The sequence below is a fragment of the Penicillium hispanicum genome (genome assembly GCF_028827665.1).
Source record: "Penicillium hispanicum strain IBT 35686 chromosome Unknown utg000005l_segment0_segment0, whole genome shotgun sequence".
In the NCBI taxonomy this organism is placed as follows: domain Eukaryota; kingdom Fungi; phylum Ascomycota; class Eurotiomycetes; order Eurotiales; family Aspergillaceae; genus Penicillium; species Penicillium hispanicum.
Window position 1 is genome coordinate 1,198,437 of NW_026623197.1, and position 22,089 is coordinate 1,220,525.

The window sequence follows — 22,089 nt, forward strand, 5'->3', positions numbered from 1 at the left end:
CCCCAGACAATGGTCCACAAGGGGCGATCATTTCCGTTAGACAGCCAGCCCTTCAGAGCTGTCGAGTGCAAGGCCTATGTCTGCCTCGCCAGAGCAGCAACCCCAGGGTCATTTCTGACTCCACTTCACCTGCGAAGCTTGGGGATCCACCGCGGGGCATCCTTCGACCACCCGGTTGCCAATCGCCTGGCATTGTCCTTGCAGCCGATCAAGGTCTAGAAACGTCACAGACGAGCTCAATTGCCCACGGCTGCCCGTCGGTGCCCGTACTTCCAATCGCTATCCCTCTCCCCCCCCCGACAGCATTACCGATGGCCAAGGCCGAGTCGGATCTGCGGTCCATGATAGTCAACGGCATGGATCCGCGCGAACTACCGTGGTATGAAACAGATCTGACGGACGTGCCTGATCCCGCAAAGACGATCTTGGAGAAGTATAGCAAGATCCCGCCCGACCAGGTCGTGCAGCATGTGAAGACTGTCGTAAGGACCCCTCCGTGCTGTACTAGGCCGCAATCGCTAACTCCATTTGCTCTTTTCAGAGAGATCGTGCCTTTGAAGTGGTGAGTGGGCATCCTGAGTGTATGCGGTGGTAGATATCTGCGAGTTGATATCACCAAACATATGGATTCATAATCTTTAATCCGCCATGCCGTATGCCACGCACACCGGCGACGGATGTACCAAGCCGAAGCAGATGCTAACTCACCCCAGTTCCCCTATCCTTGCATCGGGGCCTTCCGATTCCTGGACATGAGCATTCCCCAGTCACCCACCTACCCAGAGATCCTCCAGCGCTTGAAGTCCGGCGAGAAGCTTCTCGACCTGGGCTGCGCCATCGGCCAAGAGCTGCGTCACTTGGTACGACACCCCCTCCAGCCAAGACAGGCCTACAAAGAACGCAGGCACTAAGCATGGTAATCGTCAAACAGGTCTTCGACGGCGTCCCCTCCGACAACCTCTACGCCTCGGACATCCGCAGGGACTTCTTTGACATCGGCTACGATCTCTTCCGCGACCGCGACACGCTCAAGACGCGGTTCATCGCCGCGGATGTCTTTGACGACCACTCCGATCTGGTAAAGTGTCTCACTGGCAGTGTCGACATCGTCAACGCGGCCTCCTTCTTCCACCTTTTCACCTGGGACCAGCAGGTCGTGCTCGGCAAGCGGGTGGTGAGCTTGCTGCGCGCGCGGCCGGGCTCGCTCCTGGTCGGCCGACAGGTCGGCCGAGTCGACCCTGTCGACCCGGGTAACAAGGAAAATGCGCCGACGCACTACCGGCATGACGCGGCTACGTGGAACAGGCTCTGGATGCAGATTGCCGAGGAGACTGGGACGAAGTGGGATGTCGAGGCTTGGATGGAAGAGTGGGAGGGAGCGGATGCGATTATGAAGAACTACCATGCTGGATTGCAGACGTTCAAGTTGAGATTCATCGTGCGGAGGGCTAAGTGAAGGGCCGGATGTGTAAACCTAGGCACCCCCAGACCAGACTGGTTGTTATATATCTTTCCACTGGAGACCTCTCTTTGCTTCTTATGTCGAACTATTATCATGAGCTAGGTTCGTTTGTGAAGACGAGATCCGGGGCTGACGGAAAGGCAGCTTACATTTGGTGTGCTATTCCAGGGTGCATTTGCTGCATCGTTGGCCAGGGGTTCAGTACTGCCTCGATCTGCAGCAAGTCCTGCGTCGAGTCGTGGGATAGCGATGGGGTATTCTTTAGAGACATGATGGACCTCCTTAGTCTGGCGTTGAGGTGGCCTGCTCATGGGCCAACTATGGCTGCAGCATCAGAGTTGTGTTCAGCTATCAAGTCCTACGAAGGAAGCAATTGGTAGCTAGACATCTACTTCTAGGACCTGTTTCGTTCCCGCCGTAACAATCAATACTTTAAAACACTGCGTTTCACTAGAATTAATAATGGTCTCTAGTGCGGAGCACGTTAGGATGGTGGCGTGTCAGTGAAGAGTAAGGCGCATTCCCGTATTTATTTACTCGCCTCTCAGTGGATGGGAACTAGTCCATCGCTCGCGAACCTCTACTTGCTGGTTCATGCGGCTGAGTGATTTGGGGGCAGATGGAGAAATATGGCGTTGAGGGTAATCATTCATGTCCATTGATTGCGTATAGATTAATACAAGATATATACATATCACCGCCGCGACTCGTGTAAATTCCCTAGGTTGGGCTGCACGTAGCCTGCTATGAACAAGCTTGCCTACTGTACTCGGAAGCCGCGACAAGTGAGGATATCATTGTATGGCAAGCCCTTAGGTATTCCTTCCACTTCGCGCCATGCGCGTGAGACTGAAACTGCCAAAACATGACGGCATCCGCAGATTGTTGCAGAGCGACACAGGCCGTCAGATCTCTGATGACCAGTATTCCCGGTCGTAGTGAGCGTTCACTCATGAGAATTAGCACGTTCGTGCATTCAGGTTGATTAAGCACAGGACAAGGACCTGCTTTCGTAGTTCACGGCTCATCAACCTCGATGAAACCCTGCCGAAGTGGATTGATGGGCAAGACGTTGGCAACGTCTCTTCGAAGCGGTGTATGATAGATTCCTCAACCTGCTGTATCATCTCAGATCCATCAAGCATCATCAGGCAGATCTGCCAGGCGGGCCAGTTCTGCCAGCTCGAGCATCAACCGGTACAGGTAGATCGACATGTCAACCTCTCGTAGAACTTTACGCGACCAGGTCGAGCCAAAATGGGCGATCTCGGCGGACAGCCGCTCTCCATCAGGGTCATTGACAAGAAAGTTCATGACGGCAGGAATCTCTTCCATGCTCATGGTGATGGGAATATAGTGCGCCCACGGGATCAGGCGGTCGTCATGCCATTCGTGGAACCAGGTCTCTTTCAGGACCACGGCCTGCTGCGACAGCAGGCGATAGAACCGGGTGCTCATAGTGTTGCCGTCAATGTCGAAGAGATACCGATAGTTCGACGCGGTGTCTTCCGACTCAATGTCCGACTCTCCGATGATGCGCTGCATGTCTTTGCACGCCTCGTCGTCGCATTGGATGTACGCGCCCATGTGGACGTCGATCGAATCCTTGAACAGCTTGACTTGCTTCTTGTCGACATTGTCGGCCTTCGAGCCGAAGTACTGGCCGGCATCGAGCGCGCTCGCGGCCTTTTGCAGGGATTGCATGAACATGACGAATCGCTCTCGGTGTCCGGATCGCCAGGTAAATTGACCGGCGCGTCCTCCGGTCGAGGACCCGCGCCAGTAGAGACCCGGTTTCTTGTCCAGGAAAGGGACGTCGTCTTCGGAGAAAGGGTGGGCCGCGTAGCACGGACATGGGATAAGAATATCGCGGAAGGCGGACATACGGCCGAAGCTCATCATTGGGAGGAGCGAGTGCGTGTATAAGAAGGAATTCGGCGAGGCAATGAGAGCGTGCAGGTCTCCGGGGTTGTCGAATTGGCAGACATCCTTCTCATGGCCGAGGCGGCTGGTCAATTTGCGCGGGAGCTGTGAGCACGAGTCCTTCACCAAGTCTTCCACCGACTCGCCCCCGCGGTCGTCGAAGCTGATGAAGTCGGGTGGCGGGCCCGACGTGCTGAGAATGCGCGGCTCGTCGATGGTACTCAGAAAGAAAAGGCTATCGGGCAAGTGGTGGAGGAACGGATCCACCAGTCTCCTCCATTCACTATCGTACATATATCCCCAGGTGCTAGACATGGATCCATTGGTGATGGTGATGCGCTTGGTGCGGTGGTATTCGACTTGTTGCTCCTTGATAGTCCGGAGCACCCGGCGACCTTCTGGCGTGCGGTATGGCTCGAGGTCTCGATCGATCTGATCGAAATCATCAATCACCTGGGAACCATGCTCCTGAGCAAACTGAACCCATTGCTGGAATCCACTTGGCGGGTTCCGCTGGTAACGACGTCGGTATTCGGCAACGGCCTCCTCCGGCGTTGATGACTGGGAGGTTTGATTCGCGAGTAGCCGCGCGCGTTCCAGCGCAGACTCAATTCGACAGCGAATTGCGGCTGGCGAGTAGTCGTGGTCAAATATTTGCGACGGACAGGGCTGTGCGAGTGGCAAGTTCTGATCGAGAAAGTGGGCGGATGCGTGAATGGGAGCCGGTTGGGCTTGCTCGGAGTGCGATGACAAGAGGCGAACCAGACAAATCGCCAGGAAGCAAGCAACACCCCAAGTAAGTGTGCTTCTTGGTCTGCGCCTCGGGCGCACAGGAGGGTAGGCAGAGGCATGCATCGTGGACGGTGTCCTCACTGCTGAAGCCCTCCTGCTAGAGGCACCCGGCCACGGGCAATCCGTCTTTATAAAGGTGTAAACTGGGGCAAGGGGCAGGTTCTACATTTCTTAATAATGGCGTCCTTTTGTATCAATCTTACTGGTTCGAAGAACAGAGCCCACTCCAGTGCCTTCGGAGTGGTAACTGTATCTGCGGGACTCCATAGGCAGCTAACGTAAAATGGTCCTGTTTCACCTGCAAACATGCCTAGGTGCTCCATCCAGGGTTCCAAGATCCGCTCAGGTTTGTACGAGATGGGATCAATCGCCTTCCTCGGGGTGAAGATGGTACTGATCCGGCAATGTAGAAGCTGGGCTAGATTGGTTGAGCGAGAATATATGCTTCTACTCCACCCCACAGATGATGATTGATTTCTCGCACTCGCAGAGAGTGGTCCGAAAAGACCAACATCTGTATCTGCGTATATACATAGCAGTGAGAGTGAGCTGGCCCTCTTAAAGGCCGGGTATCTTTCCTTAGGAGGCTGACATGCTTTCTTGTTCGGCTTTCGGGGTGCGGCCGAATCCACCACTCCCAGCCTTGGCCCCCACGGCAATCGGGAAGATGTCTACTTTAGGGGGCTGGATATCAATTTTGGCCATCATCAACTCAACACTAGACCCATTTGACCCCGCCTGGGAATTGTATAGTATCAAGGTGTATGGTCGAATTGGTTGATTTCCAACAAGAAAATACACAAAATACAGAGTACAAGAAAGACAGAAAACAGTGAGTCCAAGCCATGTCTACATAAATATGAAATATGACATGTATCGAGGCTGGAGACGAAATAAACAGTTACAATTTTACCGTGTTAGAATAGGTACTTCTCCATTGCAGGATCACCTATAAGGGTCCTATGGAATTGTTGTGGTATGTAAATCATACATAGTCGTCAGTATAAAAAAGTTGCCTTGAGTTGTCTTGCACTAAGCTGATGGCGGTGCCTGAGCTGTGAGGCATCCCCACTTGCATAGCGAGCCTCACTCTGTAGTCTTTACCTCTTCTCTGTAGAGACCGTCCATGACAGTGGCTTGAAAAAGAACCCAATTTCCATTTGGAGGTCAATCATAGATCCCACCACTAGATACTTATATATTCGGTACCGTGAGACAGTTGGTACGGCCTTGGGTAAGAGCTGTCTTCTCTAACTGCTCGTCCCGGTGATTGAGAAGCCACGCCACGGTCGGAGAACACTCAACGATGGAATAGCCCTTTCTCCGCTAGAGAGCGCAATGAAGCGAACTACAACAGTAGAGCTGACGCATTGGACAAGAAAGCAGACGATTGGTCTGTGGTGGAGTGAGGCTAAATAGGTACGATATAGTAGATTTCCTCGGGTCTTAGCTGCCGCCGCTTTTTGAATAAGCAGAAAGCCCTAGGATCCATGGATAGTAAGGTAAATGGCTTCAAAATCCATGCTTTGACAGGTGATCGTGGTATACAGTCTCCCCTTCTAGTTGGTATTTCTCCAATTCTTGGCCTCTCTTCAAATGATCCCACCTGTGTACCCTCCGGTCCACAAGTCCATTCACTCGCCAGCGATCCTGGGTTCCCTTTCTCTTCTGACAGCATCTCGGTACTGCCAGTACCTTCTTCCCAGTAAAGTCTTTCGGATCTACTGCAAATGAAAGCCATGTATTTGCATAAACACCATTGTCATCCTCAATCTCAATAATGTTGATCTGTAACACCTCAGGGTTGGGATCATCAGCTGGGACAAGATGGTCAAATGTGACCCCATAATAGTCAATCAGCCTATCAGATCAATAGGAGAGGAGTGGTTAGCCACGGGGATATCAGAGCTAGCACCTCTACCAGGAGAGGTTGAGAGGTTGATGTGGACTTACTCCTCCGGACGCTTCTCTGGCATCCAGCCCAAGTACTCATCCCGCACCACCAGATCCCCCCGGGACTTCTGGACAAACATCCCGTCCATATACGGTGTGATATGTTAACCGTGCTAGCTCTGGGCCTGCTGGCTGTGGGAATGTTCGGTCTCGAAGATCCAGACGCCACTGGATATGTGGCAGGAGCCTTTCTATGGCGATCAGGGGCCCTTCAATTTGGATTCTGAGCGGCTGGTCAGGTCGTGGGAGGTGATACCGGCCAGCAGGAGTGTGAATGCAAAGCGGAATGTACAGTGGGAGCGCCATTAGTAGGAAGCCACTTGATTGCCTTTGCTGGAGTTGAGGAGCCGCCGTGGCTAAACCCAATAGCGTGTACGAAAGGACGATACTGGATTCAGTTTGCCGAGCCGTTTTATATGCGCAGGAAAGAGAATCGCAAAGTTCCAAGACTTGGATGGGGTACTTCCCCCTTCACTAACAGGTGCAAAGAAGTGGGGGTCCATCTCTAGCGACGCCCAAAATATAATTTCGTCGATAAGGCCGCGGCCTTTGTTTCTCGGCAATATTGGCATGCTAAAACTCCGATCCCGAAACTCCGAGATGAACTATATAACCAATAACCGCGGACATGATGGTGGTGATGCGATGACAAGATGGTTCAAGCATGAAAACTAGTTGGTTTTCCTGCATCTGCATTCTAAATCTCAGCACTGGTCTTCCGGTTCTTCCTGTCGTCCCCAACATGGAAATCATTATCGAACCTACTGTCTCCAGGGACGAGCCCCTCCAGCAAGTCAAGGACTCCCAGAGGTCCTCTGGACGCATGTCCTGGATCCAATATTTTTTCTTCCGGACGCGCCTCGACGACAATGTCTGCAACCAAAATTACACCGGCCAAGGCACAGACGACGACCCATATATTGTTGATTACCTGCACAACGACCACCACGACGCCATGAATTTTTCCTACGGGCGAAAATGGGCCATTGCCATCTTCCAGTCCCTGTCCACGTTTGTGGTGACCTTTTCCAGCTCGGTGTACGCCAGCGGCATCGGAGGGATTGAGCAGCGCTTTAACGTGTCCGCAGAGGTGGCCACGCTGGGCTTGTCTCTCTACGTGTTAGGGTTCGCCGTGGGACCGCTGATCTGGGCGCCATTGTCAGAGATATATGGGCGCAAGTCTGTCTATGTGATTTCGTTCATGTCGTATACTGCGTTCAGCGTGGCGGCGGCCTGCTCGCCCAATATCACGGCCTTGTTAATTCTTCGCTTCTTTGCAAGCGCATTTGGTTCGTCGTCGATGACGAATACCGGGGGCGTCATTGCCGACATGTTCAACAAGACGCAGCGCGGACTGGCGACGGGATTGTTTGTCACGGCCCCTTTTCTGGGACCTGCACTTGGTAGGTGGTGGATGTCGTCTTTACATGCTGCTATTTCTGTCGTTTCTACCTTTTACACTTGCTAATTCTTATTGTCTTTCTTTTCAGGGCCCATTGCCGGTGGTTTTCTTGCTGAGACCCAGGGCTGGCGCTGGCCTCTCGGTTTAATCGCCATCATGGGTGGCGTGGTCTGGATTATCACAATGTTGATCACCCTCGAAACATACGCACCGTTCATCCTGCGACGTCGAGCCAATGCCCTCTCCCAGATGACAGGCAGCATCTACGTACCCCGGATCAGTGCGGGAGCTCCACGCAAGACATTCTGGCAGGAGCTCTCGGTCTCTTTCACGCGCCCCTGGATCTTTCTGTTCCGCGAGCCCATTGTCTTGCTGACCTCGCTGTACGTTTCTATCATCTATGGCACACTGTACATGTTCTTTGCCGGGTTCCCTATCGTCTTCCAATATACTCGAGGCTGGAGCCAGGGCATTGCCGGACTTCCGTTTATCGGCGTCGCCATTGGCGTCTGTCTTGCCACGCTAGCCGCTGGCGTCGACAACAAACGCTACGTGCGTCTGTCTGCGGAGGCCGAGGCAGCGGGAGGCACAGTCGAGCCAGAAGCCAGACTGAGTACGGCCATGGTAGGCTCTTTGTTGATTCCGATAGGACTGTTCCTGTTTGCGTGGACGACGTATCCATCAGTGCACTGGATAGTTCCCATTATTGGGGCCGTGTTCTTCTCCTGTGGATTGGTCATGGTCTTTATCTCGCTGATGAGCTACCTGGTTGACTCTTGTAAGTCTTGGCCTTTGCGTCGTGATCCTCTGCAACAACACAGATGCTCACCTGCGTACAGATACCGTCTATGCTGCTTCTGTCCTGGCGGCCAACTCGATGCTTCGGTCCTTGTTCGGCACTGCGTTCCCGTTGTTTACTACCCAGATGTACGAGAATCTCGGAAATCAGTGGGCGAGCTCCGTTCCTGCATTTCTGGTTCTAGTGTGTGTGCCTTTCCCGTTTCTGTTCCACAAGTATGGTTCGCAGATACGCTCCAAGTGCAAATATTCCCTCGAAGCAGCAAATCTGCTGGATACCATGCGTCGCCGGCAAGGCGCTATGATTGGAGGTAAGTCAGATGGGCCAGAGAGGAAGGTTGAATAGACTGTTAGTGGAGGCTGGTCCCAACAGTTTTCTTGGTTGTCGGCTTGGGAGCTTTAGAGAGATGAATTTACAGTGCACGGTGCGTATTTAATGCTATTGTATTCCTAGAGGGCTTTAATTCTATGTCTGTAGCACTATATGAGTTCTAGCGAATATCAAACGCTTGTGCAATAGAAAGGGAAACAAATATGAGGAATACATAATCTACAGACCGGTGCCTTGGAGAAGGGCTACTGAGCCTTCCCGCTATGTCTCTTACCGGTCTTTGGTCTTAATAGTTGGCCTGAATTCAGGGATCATACGAATTTCTATTACTTTAGGATACACCCAACCAAGAAGTCTATATTGCTATTCAATCTAGTGGCGTACATTTGACTAATCAAAATATAAATGGATCAAATATTAATACGAGGTTCCACACCAATTCCGACAGCTTCCGATCGGGCCACAACTTGAATCGCCCAAGACTTAAAACCAACATTTACCTGTTCGGAGCCCGCGCCATTACAAGGCTACGACAAACGCATATCTCAACCCCTAATGATTCCTTCTGGGGGTTCACCCCAAAGGGTGCCGGGAGAAGCCGCAAACCCTTCCCTCACAGCCAACAAGACATGTGTGCCTTGCCGTGCACGCAAGGTCAAATGCGATGCTACCGTGAGAGGCCTCCCCTGCAGCGGCTGTACCAGCAGACATTGTGCCAAGGACTGTGTACTCCCAGTTCGTAAGGCTCGGACCAGGTAAGTTGATGACTGACACGATGGCTCATCGCTGATGGGTCGCGGTTTGGGTGCCTGCTAACTAAGATGGACTCAGGAAAGGAATCCATGCTTCACCGATCTCCAGCCATGTACGAGTAGGTATTAGATATTCGTCATTGTCCCGGCTGCTTCTCTCCTTTGTCCTTCTGCTCGCTCAGCAATCTTTAATAATTCCCACTAACCATGATCAGACTCAGTCATCCCCCGCTACATCCAACAGTAACCAATTAAAAGTCTCAACCCATCTAATCAATCTAATCAAGCTGGTAAATCTAATCAATCAAAACAGTCGGCTCAACCTTCCACTTCCGATCCCTTAAACTTCCAAAGCCCACACCAGACTGAACCAGGCCTGCTCTACCTCAATATCCTCAATGACGCTGGCGAAAAGACTACAGAATACCATCGACACCACCCCACATCCAGCACCCCCTGCCGTCCAAATCCAGAAAACAGCTTTACTCCTCGGAACTGTCTATCGACCAGGCTACCCCAACTGGACGACATTGACAATGCGTATCTTGTCAAGAAGGGTGTCTTTGATCTACCTCCTTCGTGCCACCTGTGAGACCAATCTTGGAATCCTCCATCTTCCATCTTATTTAGGTCTTCGTCTTAACTTCTACTCACTGACAAAAAAACCGCAGAGATGCCTTCATTAAGGCATACTTTGACCACGTCTACCCTTTTGCCCCCGTGATCAACAGGGTTGATTTTATTCGTGGCTATCAATCCGGCGACTGCTCGTTGTTTCTGCTCTTCGTCATGTTGGCACCGGCCACTGTCCATGCACCAGCAGATGTGCTATCCGCCTGCGGCTTTGCCAGCCGCTCGGCCGCACAAGAGATGTTCTTCTCTAAAGCCAAGCTGCTCCACGACTTTGCCGCCGAAGATGACCCTTTGGTGATGCTGCAGGGATCCATCATCTTGTGCATGGTGATTCTCGACCACCCTTCCGACCGAGACTTTGGCTACTGGTTCCACAACGCGATCCGTCTTGCCACCAAGCTTGACATACGCAACGCGTACGTTTCCTACTCCTGGCTGAAACACCTGTGGCAAGATGTAGGTACTAACTACTTACGGACTCTCGCACAGGTGTGTTCGAGAAGACAAACCCCGTACAGTCTGGAAGTTGTACAGAAGGATCTGGTGGGCTCTCTACGTAAGTTCATCTTGTCGCCGTCTTGCTCTTCCTGCATTACGTTTACTGTAGCTCTGTAGTCTTTAGACATTTTCCATGTCTCTGTCAACACCAGACGCTCGCGACTACTCGAAAACACCTCCGCGATCAGTCTTAGGACGGAAGATGACTTAGAAGCGGAGGATATCTCGGAAGCATCATCCGACCTGCTGTCGCCAGTCACGCCTCAGCAAAGGGCCTTGCCGGTGGTCCACTGCGAGTTGTCTCGAATATGTGCGTGTTGGTTCCCTTCGATTCTTCGTTGTTATTTCTTTTGTGGTTTTTATTATTACCCCGTAACTGATACCAGAAGCATGACTAACCCTGATTCAGTCGGTCAGTGTCTGTCCAATATGACGAACAAGCCACCGCAGGATCCTCGCCAAATGTTGCAGCCACTCGATACATGGCGCAAGTGTTTGGCTACCAAGATGCATGTTGGTGGAAACATTGGCACCGACGTGTACTACCTGACTATACAAGCCATGAGCTACCGGTTTGAGTGCATCTTGTGTCGTCTGATGCGACGCTGCTGGCAGCAGTCCCAACCTGCAGACTGGAGCAAGTGGCCCAAACAGCGGCTCCGGACCGCTATTTTGGAGTTGGACACGATTACCAAGAGGGTGTTGGCGAGTGGCAACCTTCAGGACTTCCCCATATCTTTGTAGGCGCCATCTCTTCCTCTCATTTCCCCATTTCTGGCATGCTCGATAGAACGCATAAATTGGGAGCTAACAATGGTCTTGTCAGCATAACCACAATAACTGCACTGCTCGCTCTCCACATCGAATCGGCCCTCGATCCAGCCGAAACAGACCTCGCCCGTTCCATGGCTCGGATATCCATTAGCCAGACCATGCTCGTTCTCACCCAGGGCAAAGAAATCCCAGCCCTGAAAAGAGCTCTGCCGTTATTCGAGGAGATCCTAGCCAGGAAAAGCTTGTGCTTGGTTCCGCCCAACAGTCTCGGTCAAGGACATATACAGTCGCAATCCCAAGACAACAACATGGCGGATGCGTACGCTTCGCCGCACACAGAGGTCAGCGTAGTTCCGTCTCAATTGGAGCAGTGTGAGAATTATCCATCGTTCTATGAGGACTTCCTAGGTTTTGATTTATTGGACGAGTGGCAGATTGGACAACTGGATTTTACCGGCCAAAGTTGACATTGTTTCCCGGGGTGCGTGCGATTGACTATGGCATTGTTAGTTGTATGGAAACATTGCTCAGACGATGCCTTGGATTTGAGCAATCTACCAGAAACCGGAGTATCCCTTGGGCCAACTAGTTCTAAGTCCTTTCTGAGAAAATAATAATGAATTTCACTATATAGCTAGACAAGTTTGAACTGTCCTTGGTGACCTCCAACGGTGTAGGTATGAACTGACGCCCAGGACCATCTGTGAACTGTAGTATGCCCTCTAGATCGTCGCCGGAAGATGGCTCCTGAAGGACGTTATACACAGTTATGTGGCCGTGCATTTTGGCCCAATCAACAGCAATTTGGCCCATAGGGTCTGCGATGCACCTCACTGGACCAAGAACCTGATCCATAATATCTTTTAGGCGACAGACATGGTCTAGAAGAAACTGAAGAACTTGTAGCCGATTATCCAACTCGCGTAAATTCTCTGAGACTTTCAAAAGACTATACTAAAGCAGAATAGCTGTTTCTTGCCCTCCAGCCGCTTTTATGGGGGAGAGCTTTTACTAATGCACCAACCGGGGCCCAGAACAGCTACCATCAGGCGCGAGTTTGTTCACATAGTTAACTGCGAACATCTATAGGGAGAAAATCGTCCAATCGAATGTACGGTGTATTACCACATAAAACTCCAGTGAATTTCCGAGTTCTTTTACGGGCACGGCGCCCGCCAGGAAATACATCGTAGCAAAATTTCCCCCTAGTTTCTCACAGTAGAATCTGTGCCTGACGGCCTTAACCACGTGAAGTCTTCAAATCGTACCCCGTCGCCCTTCTCCCTGGCCCAACCTTCCTTTTCCTCTCGTATCTCGAAGACCTCCAGCATTAAGGGCCGAGGGACACGATACTGGTTCGGCGCACTCACATTCGGGAAGCGGTCTCGCAATGTCACAGCCAAGTTTTGATAAACCACACCTTTGGGAAGAGGACTTGAGTGAGCGCGCGGACTGCGAACGCAAGATCCTTGCAGAATGGGCATCTTCCGTTCATTTTAGACAACAAGCGGATGATTTTGAGATACACGAGTCTCCGGAGTTAATCACCAGACTAAAGCCTTTTCTTCGGGAGCTCGGATTACTTATCAAGGTAATACCAGTTCTCTTTAACTCCAAAGGACATAGGCTAAAATGACAAAGGCATACTCGTTGGTACAAATCCCAGGCCCCCAGTTCGCTTCATTTCACCATAGTGCCGGCGATGCGTACATAATCCCTATACAAATTCTTGGCGACACCCCGACGGCTTCGGGAAAATCCCTTCAAGAAGGCAAGCGTCTCTACATGAAAGCGAAGCAGGAAGTGAGAATCGGACCAAAAATACGCTTGCTGTTCATTTTGCTATAAAGAGCTTGCCTCCTATCAAGTCAAAAGATATCATATGGAGAGCAGCTGCGTGACAAAGTCTTCACTCCTTTCTGGAAAGCTCGCAAAGGAGGCCAGGTCGTGGGGAACACTATTCGAATTCAAAGGAAAGCTTGTGAAAGAATCTGGTATATCTCTGGGATATGTGGGATATAGCGCAGGACTGAAAAATTAGTTATCGCTAGAGATGCTGAGCGGAGCTACGGCGAAAGAAGCCAGTTCGTGAGATACGCTACTTAGCGCCTCTACACTAGATAGGCTTCCCAGAACTCTGTTTGGATATATAGAGAATTCAGTCAGGTTGTGAGAAGCTATGCTGAGGGATATGAAATTGTCCTGAGTGGTAGGATTTGAGTTGGAAAGTTCTTGCTCGCTGTGGTCATTCTGTTGGAGTGTCGACAACGAAGTGAGGTTGGGCAGATCCACGTGTGAGAACACAGCTAGAGATACATTCGGCTGGCGAATTTACTGTCTCCCGGGAATCCTCGAGGAATCAATAGTAGGCTGAGAACGTGTATCAATGTCTCCCTACGGGGAAGAGGCAGCAGGTTGCGTCTGATACCCCAGCTCTTGACTTCCTTCTCCCAGTCTTTGAATCATCTCAAAATCGGAACTCATCTCCTCAAACCATGTCGAAATTCCCTGAGCGGAGTGTAAAATGGATTTAACGCGGTCATCCTGCCTCGAAATTGCACTGTCAACGGTGTTTTCGTCGTCTAATAGCAGCCGGATGAATTGAGATAACTCGTCGAATGTCAGGCGCTGAAATTGTTGAAATTCGAATATTGTGGCTAATACCTATATTCGTCAGACAAGCTTCCAACCTTCTCCACCGCGTTCCACCCCTTTCTCTCCACCCAATCGCCAACCACCAACACCCTGCGAACCTACTTGGGTGCCACCCCACCCCAAAGTACATATTCGAAATCCGCACAGCTTCGGCCACGATCACATCACTCTTGACTCGCCATGAGCTACTCTGCTAAAGCTCTCGAGAAACACGACTGGGTTGGTGGAGGACTTGACGTTCATATCTTCCAGGTCACCCCTACTATTGTCGTGAAAACTGTTCGTCGTGACCGAACCCCAGAAGAAGAAACGGCCACTGTGCACCCTTTGCTCAAGGATATCTCGTTTTATAGACGCTCTAGTCAGCGCCAGGATGAGTCAGTCTTCTCGCTGTGGTTTGAAACTGGATTTCGGTTTACATGTTCAACACTGTTGGAGCAAGACTGCAGAGTATGCTCCTTTTCGGGGAATTTCATCTCGATGAAATGGTAGAATTGGCTTCGTCAACAAAGGGATCCAAGCAAAAGGCCCGAAACGATCTCGCAATTCCTCCAGCGCAACGACCTCGTCCCTCCCAATCCGAGTCTCTTTCTGCCACGACGACAACCAGGTTCAATTCAGGCCATTATTCGTGACCATGGCAGGGTACGCTTATATGTCCCACCGATAGAATGGACCTCGGACCAATTGCGACTCTTGATGTGCCAATTCCGCCTCCAGAATAGGAGGAGAAGGAACAAACAAGCACAACCATCATCGCAAGATATTGGTCTTCATGCTGATGGAAGCAGAGCGGCAGATGGTACTACCAATAGAAAGTCAAGGGGGTGGCGATGCAGTCACGCCATGCGCGCTGCAACTCAGCTGGCACAGCTAAGCACCTTGGTGGCCAAGAAGTCCGCTGTTGAAGACATACTTGATGCTTACAATATTCATATTTCGGAGTAAAATACCCCATGTCCAGCGACATTGATGGTGTAGCTGACAAGGTCATAGCTCTATATTCTTGCCATTTTACTTCAATCGCCGGGCTGCTGTAGAGCTCCCAACGGAGGGTGTTTTCTCGAGCAACTCCTGACTCCAAGCCTTGCCTATATCACGTTTGATAAGATACAATCACCTCGCAGGGAACATGTCTGCACGTCATCCTACAAGATGGCCAGTGCACCCGTTCTTCGTGTCCGACAGAAAAGGCTAGATTCTCTTGTACCTCAAAGCCGAAGACCCATACATCGCGAGTATACTGATTGCTCTAGCCCAGGAGCAACGGCGGCGACTGCTGCTGCTGCAACAAAGGTCGCCGGTCCAAGATGCCGAAGTCATAACAAAATATCAGGCTAGTCATGTGGATGCAGATACCACACTAAGTGCTGCACAATCGAGTCCGGCTTCGTCCTCTCCAAGTACAGAGCAAATGGATCGGAGTCCAGCAAATTCTTTCAAGGTATGTTCTGCACACTCTCGGGTCGGTGTGCTGTTTTATTCAACCTGAATAGGTCCAGGTACTAGCCCTTTCCGGAGTGACGGCTGACGCCTTTTACGTCTACACTGCCAACGTCCCCTCTGGGTTTCTTAACAAGTTCGATGAGCCGTCACACTACTCGCCAAGCTGTCCGGTTGCAATAACGCATTGTCGTGTCCCTCTGACAAGCTCGAGTATGTTACAAAAATTACACCGGCTGCTCTGCGCCACCTCGTGCAGTTTTTGTTCCCGTACAAAGGCACAACCGCATGCTGAGACCAAGCAGGAAGCTAGCCCATCCCGAGGCAGTAAAGAACCTCCCCTCTGATGTTGAATCAACTGGCTGCAACAAATAAGAAGACCTCCCATTCCACATTATCTGTGTAGATATGTCATGCTCGGTTTTCGAATGGCCGGTTTATATCTCATCGAGTTCCTAAGATTAAACAATTGTTTCAAAAGTCATAAGACTCTGAGTTGGTAGGAGACCGTCAAACTAGGTCAATTCGAGTCTTCCAGCAGAACTGCATAAATATCTTCGACCGTATGCAAACGATGAACCTAAAATACCTTTCCATTTGACATTGACTCCATTTATCCCGTTTGGGCCAGTGGGCAAGAGTGCTGATCAAAAGGATTGATCTGCGGTGTCCTTTGATGTTCAGGCCAAAGCGATGCGGTATATGAACCATAAGGATTATGGATGGCCTCCGTTATTGGACAAAAGGAATATCTTTTAAACGGTACATTGCCATTCCCAACTTGAGCTTAAATATATATAGCAGTTGAAATTATTGAGGATGCAGAACGACCACCATACATTGATCATCGGAGTTCCGTCAAAAATGAAGAACGCCAATGGAGTACTAGGTGCTAAATTCCACTGGTAAAGTGAATTCATCGGAGGTGGCGATATTGCCCAGAACTATTGCGCTTCATGTTTGGAAGGGTGCCTTTACCAGCTTCGGAGTTTTCTACGATCTTCAGCTGGGAAAATCCCTTTAATATTTTACTCGCCCCCGTTACACTCCTGAAGTGAAGATTATTATAAAGCTTTTCCGCTTTTTGACTGTAGGGAGTGCTGTTGGCACTCGTTGCCAACCATCGCAGCCGTCAATCTAGCAATGGAGCGGCCACATTCGGAGCGTCGCCACCCCCTTCTCGGGATATTAAAGACGATGCTTATTTCTAAGAACAGGAGAGGTATATGTTCCATTGCCATTCGAAGAAATGAACAAATTAAATGACTCGTGCTCGCTTAGCCTCGGACATCTCCGTCTTGTATCGGAACCTCTTCAATGACTTGGAACGGTCTGTGGTAGGCCTACGATCCAGCTTGGACTGGTGGAAGTCAATGATCAAAGCCCGCCCTAGCTCAGCATTCCATAAGATATTGTCAGGTCGAAGGTCTAGGTGTCGGACCCCTAAAGTGCGGATTTCCTTGTTCGACCTTTCGATCTCCCTGCGAAGGTCCGAGGTGTGCTCGAGTTTTGCTATACTCTCGCCTGCCCAACCCATGACGAGCATATGGCGAATCTCTCCGCCACCGCGAAAGTAGATCTTTGCGAGATCTATCTTGCCTAGGAACACAGGGACTGCAGACCCCTGTGCCCTGCGAAGAATATGGTATATATCGGCCTCTTGAGACACGAACTTCCTCCAAAGAACAGATGTTGTTCCTTTTCCAACAACAGTATACCCGTAGATGGAACAGGTAAGCTTAAACGGGGCGCCATATGACCCACAGGACCCAAATGGAATACACCGATCAATGTCCTCATCCATTTGCTGCTTAAGAAGTAACATCAACTCCACAGAATTGATAGAATGCTGAATTATATTCCCGCCTTGCCGGTGTAGATCCACATTTGGGCAAGAATCATCTAGAGGTCCACTGTTATGCAGCCCAAGAAGACAACGTTGTGTACAGAACTGCGCGTTGCGTCGTTGAGATATATCGTTCTGACGGTCGATCTCATTCTGGCGAGGTAATCTGTTTGAAGGCGAATGTTCAACCTGACTATAGCCACGCTTTCGTGCTGTTGCTGCGGGATCTTGCGCTGGCGCTGCAGGATCTGACTCAGAGCCAGATGAGTCTGGTGACCCTATGCGGTCTTTCAGATCCAATGGCGTGCAGTTGCCCTGTGACCTTGTTGGTACTCGCCGGGCAGGTGCAGTTGGCGATTCAATTGGAGATGATGATTTCTGATACTCTGAACTTGTGGGGTCTGATTCCGGGCTTGTATAGTCAGTGCTATCAGAGGGTGGATTCTCTGGTAGTTCATCTGTAGGGGTATTTGCATGTGTGTGATCCAAGTTCGTCTCCCAGATATGAAGATGCGGACGATATAAATTTCGCCACTCTTGATCACGCGGCTGCGAGCGAGAGCTCATTAAGCAAAGACAGAGTACCCTTGCAATAGATGTGTTTGGTTCTGGGAGATTCCCATCTCGACCATCCACTTCCTGGTTGGGTATACAGAGATGGTAGTATAAGGTGTTCGGATTTTCACGTGGAACCCAGAGAAGCACAAGCGCGATTCCTGTAGTCAAGTAGGAATACTCAAGTCCCTCTTGAATCATGATATGGTATTCCTGAGAAATAGCCGAGCAGACGAGCCGCTGTGCATTGTAGATGGATCGATCGGCTTCATTATTGGGCACCTTGTTTGCCCGAACTATCTTTTTCCACAGATTGATGTCACTGAGCCCTATGCGGAGATCCTCCAAAGAAAGCTTGTACGGTGGCTTATATTCGACAGTGGTAAGGAGAGTGGCGGTTCCATCATTAACTTGATGGATAAAGAACTGGTCCGGCTTGCCATGGGGGGTACCCGATGAATTGTTTATATCCGTTTCGCCTATTCCGTTCCCATTCAAAACATTAGCGTGGCTGTCAAATAAGACCCCATCCCCAAGCCTGAATTCTTCTCGGGCGGCTGGTATTTTGCATAGTTCCGAGATTATATTGGTGGTATGATCTTCCACTGCCAGCCGCTCATAGGTCTGAAGGTCGTACTCGCTGTTAATCGGCCGCGTGAAGTGTTTGCGAAGTCCGTCCAGTTCAACACGAGATGAAAAAAGGCGCGGTGGATTTTCTTCTGGCTGGAGGTAACGACAGACGGAGTTATAGATATCTTGCTGCTGGGCTGCGCAGTCAACCCATTGCTCTAGTCGCGTTGGACAGTACTTGTCTTTGGGGATGGGTATTGTCCCTGTGGTCGAGCTAGAAGGTTTACCGGCTCGTAGCGGTCGTGATAACACGTCGTGGCAATAGCGTATGAATTCCACGAAGGTGGTCTGCTGAAGTCGGTCCTCGGCCTGCTTTTGCCGGTCCTCGGCCTGCTTTTGTCGATCCTCGGCCTGCTTCTGTCGCGCTTCTGCTTGTTTCCGGGCTTCGCTTTCCTGCTGAAATAGTGCTTTATAATCTGGTGAGCTGTTGTTGGCCATGCGTGCGACTGGAGGAGAAGCGACGAGGTTGTGTTTGAGTAAGGTTGTGCCTAGGAGAGACCAAAGGAACAAAGGTGGAAATGCCGAGAGACGTGGAATCACGTGATAACTACCCCTTGCTGTGCGGCCATCCGGAAAAGTTCCCGACATATACGCTTACCTTTGACAGGGCAAGCCAGAATCAGTGGTTATCACTGAGACCGCCAAAGTGATATAGTTGCGGTTTGAATGTGTCTTTCATGAGATGTGATAGCAGTATCATATGTCCCCTCTCCTTGCACTTGGCTTAGCTGGGACATCAAGGGTACCAGAGGAGTTGTTACAAGCAGGGAAATATCAATAAGATCGCTAGTATATATCAATATCTGGTTTGAGGAGAGTTATGGCTAAGCTGGACGGCTGTGAAAGCATGGTTAAGGCCCTATTCTAGTAGAACTAACACAACTTACTAGGCCAAGATTGTTAAAACCCCGCTTCCATGGAGAGATCTCAAGCCTAGCAACACTTCTTAGTGGGCATTCACAGGGATATGGCACTCACAGAACCCTTGATGGCCTATAATTAAGCTCTACGTGACAACCCTGGTATGTATAGGAGATGCAAAGTAGTTAGGCAGAAGTCAGTAGCATAGATATAGAAGCGTATATTGTGCGGGATTCAAGTAATTCGTTCACATCCCTTTACTCTACGTCTGGCCTTGCATTTAAGTGAAGCAGGACTCTGGGAGAAATGATGTGCGACCCTGTGAATATGTTAAAACTCTGTTATGGCTATGTATACCGGATAAGCATCCACCTCGATGTTAGGAACTCCAGAGGAAATCGCGATACTTAATTCGAAATATCCAAAACAGCAGATTGAGTGGAATTCCCAATGTTAGAACTTTTTAAGTGCTAAGGTGATGTGCTTTGTCTAGGCTTCTAGCTCACAATATCCCAGATTATAAGGCTACTTGTATAAGGCAGACCATTAGATGAGCTTCATCATTCGATTCTACACTACTAGAGGTAAATATCGTAGAAATTTGTCACAACTGGAGATACTACAAATGATTGGTTTGCCATCCACTGCCTATTGAAAATAACTATTTGATCAGTATTACTGAATCAATTGTAAATGGCGGGCAGACCTAGGCTGTGATATGGCTCACCTCTGCTCTTGTGTTGACAGAGATATTACTGTTATCTGTAATGACTCTTGCCTGTTAGTATATGCTTGATTGCTACCAGATAATTCAACAAGAAGAGATATCACTGCAAAAGAGCCATAGTTTTAGTGTGCTTCATAGCGATCCTATACCGGGGAATACGACCTGGAACGAGCAGGACTGCTGTGTGACGTTTATCGACTTTGACCTCAACCCTGCAACCTTAACGCCGAATGCCACTGAGTCTTATTTGTAATCAAAAGCGCAAACGGGAGGCCGGGCCCTTGGAGAAGAGTCCTCACAAACAGCTGGACTGTTAAATGCCCGATCCGAGCAATGGCTTTGTAGGCTCTCCGCTGGTGATTGGGCTTAGTGTCTGTGCGCTCTAGGCTTCATTTAATTGAACGTGCCAGAAAGACAAAATCAGGGTCAATGATTACCACGTGTATGCCAGGCAATATGTGTTATGATTCGAATTCTTTGCATAAATCCACATCATACTGCTCCTTATCTTTCAATTTCTGCTCCAGAAACTTATCAGCATCGAACGACCAGTAGGGCGTGGTGATTCGCCAGAATGCTTCGTCGTTATGATCCTGGGCAAATATTGGTTGGATATGCTCGTAAAACAACGAGAACATTGCAGTAGGGCTTCTAAGTGCCAAAGAACACCAGAATGTCCCTTTGTCCCAGCCCTGTTGAAGTATTCTCGAGAGATGATGTGATAGTTCTGCTTTTGCTTCTTCCTGTGCGAGCGCCTCCATAAACTCTGCATGGAGTATGTTATACTTGGCTGCGCTAATTGAATCAACATCCTCGTTCGTTAACCAGTGGGGAGGATGGATCATCTGCACCGGATGAGAGCATGCCCATTCTAAATCAATCAGACACGTAATATTCCAGTGGCCGTCGACAAAGATATTGGAGTGATTGAGATCGGTAAGGTTGAGAAAGAAAGGGCCTTGAAAAAAGTCTCTGCTGAAAAAGCAAGGCCAGATGCTCCTCATCACCATGAGTGCAGATGCCTGGTAAGAACCATCTTCAAGGTCATTTATTGCATTTGGTTGGTGACGAAGACGACTCTCGTGACATGATAGAATGTCATGTATGTATGACTCAACACGACTGTGGGTTGAGTTGCGCGGTATCGCTAATGGGATATGCTCATTTTCAAGTTGCTGAATATCGATTGTGAGAGGACGATTGCTCAGATTCAGGTATCCTTGATCGTCGAGAGTGAAAGAACCAATTTTAGGCAGCGGAACACGCGCTAAAGCCAACATAATACGTGAGAGTCCATGGAAAAATACAGAGCGTAATTCCGGATTGTGGCGCCCTTGCTCCCATGTTTCTGATAGCATCTTTCCTTGCGACGGCTTGATGTATTCAATCAACAGATAAGGAGTGTTTAGCACGGCCTGCTCCTTATTTCTCTGTTGTTCGTGGGGAACATATAGTGACGGGGTGGAGTAGCCTAGCCAGTATGATAATAGACGGCGTAGACGATGCCAGCTTCGGGTAAGAAAAGGTAAGTTGTCGAGAAATGTAAAGCATAAACCATTCGACAGACCAAAACCGTAAAGTTGTGGAATAGAAACGGTAGGGCAATTCTCTTGGAGCCATGCATAGGTCGCAGCTTCGCAGCGGACTTTCTCATCTGCGTTACCTGGGCAAAAATTTTCCCCAATTCGAAATGGCAGAGGAAATCGAATCATGTATTGCTTCCCAGGGATGCTTGCTTTGTCGTGAACATCCTCTTGGCTATTGAAATCGACAATCACTTGAAGACAAACATTGAAGCTTCCGTGAATCCAGTCCTCGACATCAACAACAGTACATCTGTCCACAGAGATTCCAAGATGATGGGCGACAATGTTTTGGATATGCTTTCGTTGCCGATGAAGATAAAGGTAGAGCTTCAGCTTTTGATCTCTGTAACCCAGCTGCACGAGCATATTGCTGTCGTTGTCGAGTGCATCATCGTAAGTGATCTCGCGACGTAGCAAGCGGCGAGTATTCAGCCCCTGTGGAGGATTATGGCCCTGCGCTGAGGACAT

The 22,089-nt window shown here is 49.9% G+C and overlaps 6 protein-coding genes across 6 annotated transcripts; 2 read left to right on the forward strand and 4 right to left on the reverse strand.

Moving 5' to 3' along the window:
* Window positions 1-311: 311 nt before the first annotated feature.
* N7459_005913 (uncharacterized protein) lies at window positions 312-1,456 on the forward strand (the record flags this gene model as incomplete). Its single annotated transcript, XM_056945097.1, has 3 exons — window positions 312-482; window positions 714-860; window positions 932-1,456. The coding sequence occupies 3 exons, from the start codon at window positions 312-314 to the stop codon at window positions 1,454-1,456; spliced, it is 843 nt and encodes a 280-aa protein (XP_056799432.1).
* Window positions 1,457-2,599: 1,143 nt separating this feature from the next.
* On the reverse strand, window positions 2,600-4,240 carry N7459_005914 (uncharacterized protein; the record flags this gene model as incomplete). The annotated part of the gene is made up of 1 exon (XM_056945098.1): window positions 2,600-4,240. The coding sequence occupies one exon, from the start codon at window positions 4,238-4,240 to the stop codon at window positions 2,600-2,602; it is 1,641 nt and encodes a 546-aa protein (XP_056799433.1).
* Window positions 4,241-5,689: 1,449 nt separating this feature from the next.
* Window positions 5,690-6,210, reverse strand: N7459_005915 (uncharacterized protein; the record flags this gene model as incomplete). Its single annotated transcript, XM_056945099.1, has 2 exons — window positions 5,690-6,038; window positions 6,131-6,210. The coding sequence occupies 2 exons, from the start codon at window positions 6,208-6,210 to the stop codon at window positions 5,690-5,692; spliced, it is 429 nt and encodes a 142-aa protein (XP_056799434.1).
* Window positions 6,211-6,872: 662 nt separating this feature from the next.
* N7459_005916 (MFS transporter/fungal specific transcription factor domain-containing protein) lies at window positions 6,873-11,785 on the forward strand (the record flags this gene model as incomplete). Its single annotated transcript, XM_056945100.1, has 9 exons — window positions 6,873-7,533; window positions 7,621-8,310; window positions 8,372-8,641; window positions 9,398-9,416; window positions 10,085-10,462; window positions 10,550-10,602; window positions 10,756-10,854; window positions 10,954-11,284; window positions 11,371-11,785. The coding sequence occupies 9 exons, from the start codon at window positions 6,873-6,875 to the stop codon at window positions 11,783-11,785; spliced, it is 2,916 nt and encodes a 971-aa protein (XP_056799435.1).
* Window positions 11,786-16,674: 4,889 nt separating this feature from the next.
* On the reverse strand, window positions 16,675-18,885 carry N7459_005917 (uncharacterized protein; the record flags this gene model as incomplete). The annotated part of the gene is made up of 1 exon (XM_056945101.1): window positions 16,675-18,885. The coding sequence occupies one exon, from the start codon at window positions 18,883-18,885 to the stop codon at window positions 16,675-16,677; it is 2,211 nt and encodes a 736-aa protein (XP_056799436.1).
* A 1,611-nt stretch (window positions 18,886-20,496) lies between these two features.
* Window positions 20,497-22,089, reverse strand: N7459_005918 (uncharacterized protein; the record flags this gene model as incomplete). Its single annotated transcript, XM_056945102.1, has 1 exon — window positions 20,497-22,089. The coding sequence occupies one exon, from the start codon at window positions 22,087-22,089 to the stop codon at window positions 20,497-20,499; it is 1,593 nt and encodes a 530-aa protein (XP_056799437.1).